Here is a 12,186-nt window from a genome sequence, read left to right on the forward strand (position 1 = left end):
AACAGTCCAGCATTTATGGCCCACAACATGGACCTTCTGTTTGCCCCCGAGAGCTTATGAACGTACAAGAGTTGCACATTTGAATACTCTCTTATGGCCCTATGCAAATCAGAGCAGCTAAGTGTTAACTTTGGCAATCGTGGTGTTTACTCAAGTGAGTGTGGGCCAGGTGCTGCGGTCATTTATCACTGTCTTAGTAAAGTTACAGCTGCGCCATTTGCACCCAGCTCTGCATGAAGCGGGGCTACAGCGACAGGGACAATCCTACATTTTTGTGTTACTTTTAGAGCAAAGTAGCAAAGACAACACGCTGTGACAAAAATAACATCGGCGTGCAGACGCTCGCCGTGACTCCACATCTCAAAGGATTGCTATATTTTCAACACAAAGCGTTTTTCCATACAATTTACATGGATAGTTAGACTGGCAAATTCCCACTGAAGGCTCAGGTGAAGAATGTATCCTTCCATTTGTGCCTGTTCGGATCATGTGGGGAATTCTTGCCATAACAAGCATGTTCATCATCAACTTTTATAAGCTTTGTCAACAAGCAGTCGGGAACTAATCGCCATGTCCTCCTCTGAAAAGCTTCTCCTCAGCAGCGAGCACCGACTTTTTGCATAGACTTGCAAATGTGCCAATCATTCTGAGTCCAGGTGGCTGGATTTGCCTTTCTCCTTGATCCATGCGTGAATGTTTCAAAACCTGAGCCCAGAAGAGACGAGCCAGACCTTCAAGTAGCTTCGTCTTGCAAATGAGGGAGACGTCTCAGTGACGCTGGCTGAAGCTTGTACACACGGACCAGACCACATCAGGACATCTCACTTGTCTGCCTCGGGGCACCGGTGCTGAAAAGGTTAATTGCTTTATGGACCAGGGAAGAGTCGGCTTACTTAGCGCCTTGAAGACTCTTTTAGTGTCACTCCAGACATGACTCAAATCAGTTTGCCCAGAAAACAAAACATTTTTAAACGTTATATCCAACTCAGTTTATGTATAGAGGTGGTTTACTGCGGTAGGTTTGATAAAGCACCACCTTACACCATTGTCACTAACCCGGTTCTTGTCACCGCCTCAGAGGGTGACTGTTATCTCTCAAGGCAACAAGACTTCCATTCTTTCTTGAGATTAGATCACAATCTGCGTTCGATCAGTTGCAATTCTTCCCTCAATATTACCCAACTTAGGGGTTGCCATGTCAAGTCAGCCTCCACTACATCCCCCATAATCACACCTGCAGTCATTAGTTGTGCTCTTCTGCGGGGACTGAACTCCAAATTCATCACGCAAAGTGAGAAGTAAATGCATGAAAGTGCCTTGATTGACTGGGCAGAGTTCAAGGGGCGAGGAGGAGTGTGCATGTCAGGCTGCTGTATGACAGAAGAGTGGCAGCTAAAGTGGAAGGGAAGCCTTACTGGACAGTAGTGGTCAGTGCCAAGTCTTAAACTGATCCGCCAAAGAGGGGCGCGGTGGGTGTATGTTTTTATACCAAATAGCCAAGTGCACAATTTCTCCACTTAGGTTTCTGAAGACTGTATCAATGGGTTCTGCTTGTTTCATTTGAGACAGTGTAGAGTCTGAGAAAGCCGACTTAGAACAGTCAGAGAGGAAGATCCTCGGGCTGTTGTTGACGGTTTCAAGAGATGAAATCGGTGTAGCAGTCATGTAATGATGCGATTCAGTTGGAGAATTAATGTCAGAGACTGATATAGCAGGAAAAAGGAGAAGTAAAAGACGATCAATGCGGTTCAGAGATGAGGCGATAGAGGTGGATAGATGTGACCACAGGGTGATCAATATAGGTTAAACTGAAGGACTTGTTGTGGTGAGGGTTGGCAAAAGAATAGAGAAGCTCAGTTTCCTTTGTTAGTTTTGCATAAAGCTGGAAGGAAACAACAAGTTCCAGTTTCCATCAGAATGGGATCATGATCAACTCTGGATGATTGGAGCTCATCCATTTAAAAGTAATGAATTGTGTATCCACAGTAGGAGGAGGTTGACTTTGTTGATCCAAACCCACAAAGTCCCATTGTAAGCTCCTGGTCGGTTATTGCCTGGGGCTGGTTTCAGGGCAAGACTTTTGGTCTTTCTTTCCTTCAATCAACATTCCTCAAACAGTGCTGGATTAAAAGATAATACCTTGTTTGAACGTGTACTAGGATTCTGGGGTATTAGCAACTGGCTTCCACAACACATCCAGGATAGATAACAAATGAAGAGCCAGATGAAATATGGATATTTGTAATTAATTTGTGACGTCCTTGTAATCTATGTATATAAAGGCGTCTCCTGAAAGAGAAATAAACAAACCTCTCAACTGTAAACGGACAAATACAGTGAGACATTGTTCTGCAGGTGCAATGATCCACAAAAGATCCTTTCTGCGCCACCTTGTATGTGATTGGAACATCGGCATAATAAAATGCCATGTTGAAAGTCAGTGCTTGACCAGTGTACTCTCCGTAGGTCATGGCATCGAACAGCTGAGTCGTAGAATTCAAAACTATGACGCTCTTGTGTAGTGTTGTAGTCAAGACTGTGTTGAGACCAGAGAATAGAATCCAATGAGCAGTAAGTTTTGAAAAATGAACTACTATTTCTTTTGCAGTTAAAAGCGGATGTGTCGGTGTCTGTGTGCCATTGTGCTTCTGGTCTCATTTCGTCTTGGTCTCTGTATGCTCTGGTCTGGTCACTGTCTTGACCGCAACACCACCCTTGCGGGCCACGCTACATGACTTGACTTGGTTCCCCTGTTGTAAGTCTGAGTGGGACAATAGATGGCAGTCAGATGTGTTTCATCCACTGCGCCATATATTTTACTTTTCACCTTGCTTTCTCTTCGATCCTAATAACATCTGCAAATAAACAGCAATCATTCTGTTGTAAGAATCAATGGTCATGAGCATACGCATAATTTGGGATCTATATTTCAAAATATATTTCTCATTAAAAATAGTAATATCCTAATGGTATTAGGTGGGACACAGCAAAGTCTCAATAGAAGAGGAAACTGTTGATGTGTTTGGATCCAAAGTCCACGATACTCTCCCAAGCGCTCTGTTGCCGGCTCAGGTTATGCTGACATGAAATGAAACATTGATGCAGCAAGAATGACAGTTCATTCGCGACAACTCAGCGCTTCCCTTTCCTGACTTGAACTTGTTGCAGCATGTTGTCCTAAATGGAAACTGCTTGATCTACAGCAACAGTGTGGAGCCACTCCTGTGCCCCATTTTATCATAACCAAACTCTTATTTTTTCTAAGATTTGACAGCAATGAATTGTGTTTTTTATCTCTCTGTCATGAGGAAACGATAGTGGCCACTGCTTGTTTGAAGGCTTTTCAGCTTTGCCTGCCATCAGACCTGTCACTCTGGTCATCCTGGCACTTAAGTGGAAGCTACTTGTCAAGGAGTCGGGACGCTACACATTTGTTATTGGATTACAAGGTTCTGGGAAAAAATGCAGGCGCAGGCCTGCGCTCCATTCCCTGCTGCTGCTGGTGGGGATGGAAAGGCACAACATGGAAATGAAAATGAATAGGGATCCTACCCAAGCCGTCACGCCGGCTGGTCACTCATGCAAAACATGGCATGTGCCATTTATTTCCAGCGTCAAAATAAGCCAGCGTGTGATTATTTCAGTCAATGTGGGCGAGTGTGGTTTGCGGTGCTTAATCGCTGCTTAATGTGTGAAGGATTGTAGCGTATCGGATTGGTTGGGAGTGACTGGCGTGACAACGGCAACAGTGGGATGGATGGTTGGTTTCCACACCTGGACAAGGGTTTACAGATGACTGTGTGTGAGAGAGAAAGAGAGAGAGAGAGAGAGACGGCCTGTGTGTGTTTAGTGCGAATGGTGGACATGTAGAGAAGCAGTTCAAATTATCGAGCTGTTGATACACTGCAACACAACAAAGAAGATGCAAATTGGCTCACTAATGGTGAGTGGAGAAAACCATGGCAGAGGTCCGTCATGACTTCATGTCTACAGCTGCAGCATCTCCCTCTAAGATGACGGTCTTTAAATCGTGACGTGAAAGATCTTATTTCAACCCATCCTGACTCCCATGACATCATAGATGGACATTGGGAAAGTGGACTTTTGCATCCTATACTGATGAAAAAGGCAGCCTTCAGCATAGAATGTTAGGTGTTTCAGTGGACTGAGAGAACTTCCTCCTTCCATAGCGTTCTAGGCAGGACGCCATGGATCTAGCCTTGCGCGGGACCTCATGCTCCATCATGCACTATGAAGTTTTACTTCACTATAGCTTGAAGTGTGGATCACGCAGCACGCAGTGCAAAGACCACCACACTCGAGTTGCTGAAACTCTCTTCACTGAAGGGGACTGGATGTCAGTTGCTGTTTCGAACCCCTTACATGGCTCTCCTCCTTAGTGACGGTACTGAAAGTCATCGTGACTAAAATGCACAGACTTTCGATGGACTTTATATAGAAATCTGGCACATTATTCAACATACAATGACTAGAGCGCCATCCCATGGCTTATCCTAAGCCCAACCTACGTCTGTCATGCTGTCGATGTCTCAATAGTCGTCAGTATAGGACGCAAACTTCAATACATGATGCCATGGAGTGAGTATGTGTTGGTTATTCACGTCCAGAGGCTGGTAATGACTCCTCATTTTTGCCACTGACAGAGAAATATGGTGCAGATGTTCAAGCGGATGTTCAGGCTCGAGACTGCATTGTTGCCTGCCTGATGACGGCCTCCTCCAGAACACAGCCTTTGACTTAGAGGTCATAGCAAAGGGTGACTCTAGAAGTGGTCCGCCGGGCAGAGTCTGCAGTGTAAAAGCCTCACAGTAACCTTACAGTAACAACAATGGCTGATCAGATGACACAGAACCCAGCAGAGGCAGGCACAAAATTCCGGCTCTACCAGCCAATCCTGGCAGGGCAGCATACTTGCACTGTTGCTCAGTATAAGACAAGGACATTGGAAAAGTCTCTCAAATGACTGTTACAAATGGTATCAGAAGTGGGATGGTTAAATGAAGCGAAAGTGTTTGATGTCTATAAAGGACACACAAGGATAACTGAACCCCCTATGACTGACCCAAGAGAAGTCCAGTCAGAGCTGTGGACGATCATCGGGATTGCATTTTAACCAGCGTTTTACCATGTTATACGTAGGAATGCGAAAGGATGGTCCAGGAAACATTCAACAGCCAGTAGACTTTTATCAGATTTGTTGAGATGAAAGGAAATGGCCATTGGTTAGCTCCATCAAGTCCCATTGAAAAATCTTTTCTTGGCCTTTTTTTAATATACAAAATGAAGCAGCTTTAAATAAAGAGCACAATTTGAAATACTGCACACAACACGCTAAAAAAAGCAATTGTGCAGCAGAAACTGTCTGATATTAGCAAATTAGCTTCGTGTCCAGGTTTATTGCTCCTTCATATTCTCCACATCAGAAACAAAAGGTTCAATGTACAATAGCTCAATTACAATTAGCCAACCTTTAAGACTCAAATATTTATGTAAAACACCAGCACAATGAGTCCTTTGACATGAGCAGCATGAATACTTCTCATTGTGTTTGTGTGTTGCAGACAGCAGTTGGCTGCTGTGCAGAAGGTGAGAGTGTTTGTCTGCTGTAACGGCCGCTGATAAGTATCTGCTGAAGTCCTGACGCTCTGTTCTCACAGTGTGAGATTTAACATGTCAGCAGAGTGCACCGACTTGTTGACTTAGCGGACCCCTCCCCTTCTCTAATCAACAGTTGTAGTTCACACAGTAGCATTTTGTTTAGGGGCCGCGGGTGTCGCTTGCCATTTAGAGACTCTGGTGACTTTCCTTCACGCTAAGGTGTTGGGAAGAAGAAACCGGAGGAAAACAGCCTGGGAATTCTGTCCTCCCAGTCTCCAGTTTCAAGACTCAGCAAGACGCATAACAAAGGTCACAAGTGTGTTTGTTGCTTATACAAAGAGATGATGTGCTGATAAATGTCAGGAAAAAGACACTTTCTGACAGTGGAGGATCACAACAAGCGTCATTTCCAGACTATAAGCCGGTACTTTTTTGTTGCGCTCTGAACCCTGTGGTTTATACAACGACGCGGCTAATATATGGATTTTTACAGTCTAAAGAGCATCATGCTGACAAAATATTGAGCCTCATCACGTCAAACCAATGAAATCACAGCCGTTATATTTACCTTAGAGCATTCAAATGCGCTGTTTTCGCCCGCAGCTCCGCCAACAGAGTCGATCTCCTGGAGGAGCAGAGAAGAGAAGCAGCAGCTGAGACCGGCTGAGGTGTCAGAACTTCGAACACATGGGCGAAAACAGCGCATTTTGAGTGCTTTAATGTAAATAAAAGCTGCGAGGAGTTCATGATTCAAGGTCAGAATATTGCCATGTTTGTTTCATGAGTCAGTCTCCATGCTGGACCCCGGTTTCTTAACTACAAGATCTAGCTTCCTTCTTAAATTTAGCGGGTGCAGGTAACATTCTGGTGCGCTCTATTGTCCGAAATTTACAATATTATATTTCGATAATAAAGTATTGTTTTATTTCAGTCCACATTTTTTGTGAAGAAAAAGGCTCAGGACTTTGTATGGTTTTGCCATGGCAGACAGTGCTGATCCCTGCTCTATCAGAAAAGGAGCCCTCCCTCATGTCCATTGCAGATGGACTCATACTAAACTGTTATAAGTTTTCTGGATCACATTTCCACCCACGGCAACCATCTTGAAGCTTATATGAAATATTGGTTCAATATAACCCACACAGTTCTAGACTTCAGAGTGTCGTACGTACGAACACATTTGTTACATTTGTTTTCGCTTTTGTTGTCATTCCAGTTTAGTCGACCAAAATGCTCCGCATGACTGATTTAAAATGCTGCCAGAATAGAACAATGGACTTCCACTGTCATTGATAAATTGCAGTGATATGTGAACTCCATCTTCTTTGCAGTACTTCATCACAGACTGGACACGCCACAGGTTCTCAAGCACTTGATGAGTCGCTAGAGTGGGTTATGTATTCAATATGTGTCAACTTTATACTCGCCAAAAAAAGGAAAATTATTAAATCCAATGAACGCAAATTTAAAAAATGCAATTTATCGGGGATAAAAAACAGGAAGAGAAATACATTCTGACATAGAAAAGCACATGCATGAAAATGGTGGAAAGATTAAAAAAGATTGAGGAAAAGAGTGCGACAATAATCTAAAATACAGTAGAGGGGAAAGAAGAGTAACTCATCCTCTGAAATCTGTTCTTCACTCAGTTTGACCGAGTAACATTTCTGAGTTGAAAGACCAGTTCACACACACGCACACACACACACTGTAACCCTGGAGAGAGTGGGAGCAAAAACAATAATGGTGCTGCCTGAGTTATAGGTTGATATCAAGTTACCAACACTGGGGAAACTGTTACCATGTTGAATCCTCAGATGTGACTTCTGTCAGCAGTGATATTAAATATTTGAGCTTTGAACCCCCGAAGTAAAGAGCACTCAGATTCTGTCTCGTGCACCTAATAAATACAAAAGAGCACAACTTGTTTGTGGGCTGTCTAATATCAAACACTGCCACCATGGTCACGGTCAACGCGGCACCATGGATAATGAGATATAATAATGAGACAGATAGATAGTATTGTAAATATTCCTGCATATAGTTGTGTAAAAATAATTGACGACATGAAGAGTGGTTTCATATAAAGTTTATTAACAAGAGGAAAACATTGAGATAATGTTTAAATACTCGTTCATACGTCATTAAACATGCACGTGTAAAATCTGAATATTCTGTACATAAATATTACAAGTAGCTGGTTGGATTAGTCAGACGCAGTGCTGGGTCGTGTGCCCTGATAGAACCAAACGGTCTTTAGTGCAATTACAGTCGTCCTTAATGGAATGCTCTGGTCATGGCAGGTGTGGGTCGCTTCAAAATGGCCTCCACAGAGAAAGACAAAGAGTCGCTCGAGGCCATCTTCGTCCCCACCGGCTTGACCGGGAAATCTTTGGCATATCTGTCTGTGATTTTGGAGTCCAGCGCGTCCTTGGCTGCGTCGTCCTTGAACTTGTGAGCTGCCTCTTCGAAGATTTCTTTGCAGTATGGAGCTCTAAGTTCTTGCGTGCTGCCGGTTTTCTCACTGAGCGAGTGCTGGACGAGTGAGTGGAAGGAGTTGAGTTTCATGGAAAGCTTCCCAGCGTCCTTACTGAGCTTGTTCAGGATTTGGCCGGAGGTTTGGGAATGTGAGTTGTTTAGGAAGGTTTGTCCGAAGCTTCTCTTGGGAGGGGAGAAGGCCGAGCACTCTCGCTGTGTGGCACCGGAGTGTTTGGGGTCTCCTCGTTGAGGCAGGGAGGAGTCCTGCAGGGAGGCAGCTCTGGAGCCCTCTAGCTTCGCAGCGACGTCTTGCTCTGGTGGCTGGCTCTCAGTGGGCATCACTTTCGGCTCCCACACCGACCCTGGCTTCATATTTTGCACAGCTGTGGCGTTGAACAGACACTGCTGGTAAAGCAGCGCGTCACCCAGATTAGCTGCGCCGCGGGGCCACATCACGAGGCCGCCTCGCGAAGACGGCAGCGGGTAGTGACGGAAAGTTGTAGCCACGCTCACGTTGGAAGAGATGAGCTCAACGTTTGCAGACGCAGCCGGGTACTGCATGGACAGATCCAGGCAGTTGGAGCCGAGAATGCCGGGCTGCTGCTCTACCTGAGCAGCCGGCGAGTAGGCCGCCTTGTAGGAGTTGTACTCTGCCGCGTGGTGGACCAGGCCGTTGGGGAAGAGCAGAGAGGCCGGGCCTGGGCTGGACTCCAGAAGCTCTCGTTCCTTATACTCCCGCTCCAGCATGATGGTTTCCAGCTCTTTGTCAGCGAAGGCTCTTCTCTTTCTCATGCGATCGCTCAGTGGCGGCGGGAGAGACGGGTTGGCTGCCAGGAATGGATCGGTCTGTACAGGACGGTATCCTGTCAATTACAAAAGAGCTGACAGTTAGTTCATAAAGTCGAAACACAACCGCAAATAAAACAGAAACATTGGCCAAATCGGGATGATAAAACCCGGGAGATGCGGGGCATTAACAACTGCTCACAAGTTTGGGCCGCTAACACATTAAACCGCATCATCACATTCTTCAAATGCTCAGATAAACTGATCAAATGACTCATGTTAAACAACATAGTATGAAGAGCAGCCTGATGCCAGACAAGGGTTTAAGGGCGTGTCTGTGCACTTGTATATACGTCGTGAACACATAGTACAAGTAACAAGTCACTGACAATAGTGTTAATCTGCTACTGAGAACATCAAGTCATGCAGTTGGTCAAATGTCACAAAATCGAAACATGAGTCCAGTCCATTCATATTTTCAATGTTAAGTCCTTTCATTTGAGTCTCCTATGTTTGCACAATTCATATTTATACTTTAAAATATGACTCTGAGTATGATAGAGGTTTTTAGGTGAATAACAAGTTTCATATGTCTCAGGTAGGAAGTGTTTTGTCTTTGTCTTGCCTCATGGTGTGCAGCAAGAAATATGTTGAAACCTTAATTTTTAAATAAAAAATACAAGAGTCAAACATCACTCTGTGCCTTGCATTCACTGTTTATAAACACTTTCCAGTGCTCATTAAGTTGCTGTTGATATGGCAGCAATGCTATTATTAATCAACTTTGTAATAAAACACCATTAAACTATTCCCTCCTGGGAGCTATTAACACTCCTTTGTTTATCAAGTTCACTAAACTACTGTGTAGTACTTCAACATTCCCAGTAATTGCAAGCCAAGTCAGAGAACTTGTGTTACCTTCTAGTATGCTTTTGGCCAACATGGTGGATGGTCGAATGTGCCTCTGATAAATGGCCCGTCTCTCCGTTGGAATTGGTTTCCCGGTTACTCCTTTTTTGTCCTGCAAAAGAGGAAAAACTCATTTTAATTTTCCTAGAATCATCACAGGAAGATTTTTTGAAACAGTGAAAAGGATCCAGTCGACGACAGCAAAGGCAAATCTGCTTTATTTAATTCAGTACATTTAGGAGTTTAATGCTATGTATATATTGTATTTAATACTGAACATATTTATTTGAGTCATTTATTTATCCGTCAAAAGTTTCACCACAAAGTGAAATCAAAATGATCTGGTACGATCATTATCTGACCACCGACACGGGTCATTATTGGACAGCTGTATTTGCAAGTCAAAACACACAGATTTCCAAGTCACTCAAGTGGAAATATATTTGTTCGTAATAGAAAATGGAACCGTTAAAACACACTGAAGCTGTTCATATTCATCTGGCAGTAATCATTGTTCCTATCGTTGTAAAATAAAAATAAAAATAAACCAAAGTTTGCAGGGACAAAACATGAGTGTTAATTCAGGGAGAAGTGAGGATCAGAAAAAAGTGAATGGATCCAGCACTGAAAACATTGGACATTGTGTTGTGTCACAAAACCACATGTCATTTTTATATTGGTTGTGTGTATATGGAAATAAGGGCATAATACAGATGACTTTTGAGTGAAAGGCGTTTGACTGACGCCATATTAATATCATCTCAAACAGAAATAATACGTTTGAATCCCTTATTTCCGATCATGGGCTGACTACAAAAATGATGGTATATATTCTTAGGTGCATTTACCACATTTATTATTCACATATTATTTGTTAATATTTATAATAATAAATTGTCATACAGCATTTAGCGTATTAGCGCATGTCAAATGTTACTGAAGCTATTTAACAACATGCCCTGGGCCAAAGGTTAAATATGTATGGAAACATCAAAATCCAAAACTTGACTGTAAAATTAAACACAAGACAAGTCATGATAATATTGCGATTTTCGTAGAGCTTTATGGATTATTTTATCAAGTGATAAACACGCTAATCGGAGATTAGCTTTTAATATTATCATTTTTGAATTAAAATGACAAAAACGTTTCTGTTTAAAGCACTTACATTTGCTCTTAACGCTAATATACATGAATACGGCGGTGTGTTGTCGTGTATTTCCCCTCCAGACTGATCCACACACACACAAGGCTCCATCTCCGCGGGCCTACCTCTGTGGCCTGCTGCCTCCTCAGCGCCACCTGCGCCGCCATGACGCGCTGCCGCTCCACCACCAGCAGGCAGTTGGCACACTGGCAGTCCCTCCACCGGCAGAAGCGCTTGTGTCCCTTCAGGCAGGACACCACGCCGTGGTTCCGACAACGGGCGCACTTGGGCGTGCGGCTCAGCTTCCGTTGGTCCCCAACACACGGGCCACCAGAGACCGACTTGTTGTCATCGCTCCTGCGGCCGTCGACGTCGTCTTCACCGGAGCCGAGCGGCGCAGAGCCGGGGCGACTGGAGGAGTCCGCCTGGTCGTCGCTCTCGGTCTCCAGAGTCTCCACGTCGATTTCGAACTCTAACCCGGCGTTGGCTGTCATCTCGACCGGTTCGTCTTTCATCCAGTTCAGTGCCTTAAAGACAGATATTAAATTTTGGTCAATTAGGATTCACAGTCATTTACCGTATTAAATTTTAATTACTAATAAAATAATGGCAAAACTGTGAAAGCTAAATTTTTGTTTAAGTTTAAATACATTTTCTGTGTTTTCCTATCGCAGCGAAAGCAGACATCATTATTTTTTTCAGTGAAATGTGTTGTTATTAATTCAGAAATTCTATATTGTGCGGTTGACTTTGAATTACTTTGAAGCATTTGAAAACATTCTGTGAAGAAATGTAGTCCAAAATAAGACGTTGTTTACATCTCCGTGGGCAAAATATAAAGCGTCGTCGCTAAAAATAGACGCGCGATGAAGAGCTGGGTTTACCTTTCGAACTCGTTCTGGTCCAGGTTTAAGCCGCAATCTGGCGCGGTGAAGACAAATCCGGTCGTCCTCTTAATGACGAGTTGCTAATTGACTTTTTCGGACTCCAACTTTCCTCTGAGAGTCGAGAGTCGCAGCGACACTCCTAAAGAGCCGCGTCGGTCTGCGCTCCGCGCGATCGGATTGGTTGCTTCGCCGCCGGCGCCGACCAATCAGGAAGCGATCCGTTTTTTCTCAGGCGGGGTCCGGAATTCTCTCTGTTACCATTCGCTTATTGGGTCGAATAAAATAAATGATGAATGAGATAATAATTCAGATAGCATTTAGCTGTCTGAACAACGAGGGTCTCTAAGAAAATGTAAGGTG

General features: G+C 43.9%; 1 protein-coding gene across 1 annotated transcript; it reads right to left on the reverse strand.

Annotated features, from left to right (window-relative positions):
* Positions 1–7,693: 7,693 nt before the first annotated feature.
* On the reverse strand, positions 7,694–11,931 carry dmrt2a (doublesex and mab-3 related transcription factor 2a). The gene is made up of 4 exons (XM_053871121.1): positions 11,824–11,931; positions 11,065–11,466; positions 9,802–9,904; positions 7,694–8,960 (listed from the first exon to the last, which is right to left on the reverse strand). The coding sequence occupies exons 2-4, from the start codon at positions 11,452–11,454 to the stop codon at positions 7,897–7,899; spliced, it is 1,557 nt and encodes a 518-aa protein (XP_053727096.1). The 5' UTR covers positions 11,455–11,466; positions 11,824–11,931; the 3' UTR covers positions 7,694–7,896.
* Between the last annotated feature and the right edge of the window lie 255 nt (positions 11,932–12,186).

The sequence above is a fragment of the Synchiropus splendidus genome, chromosome 7 (assembly GCF_027744825.2).
Source record: "Synchiropus splendidus isolate RoL2022-P1 chromosome 7, RoL_Sspl_1.0, whole genome shotgun sequence".
NCBI lineage: Eukaryota > Metazoa > Chordata > Actinopteri > Syngnathiformes > Callionymidae > Synchiropus > Synchiropus splendidus.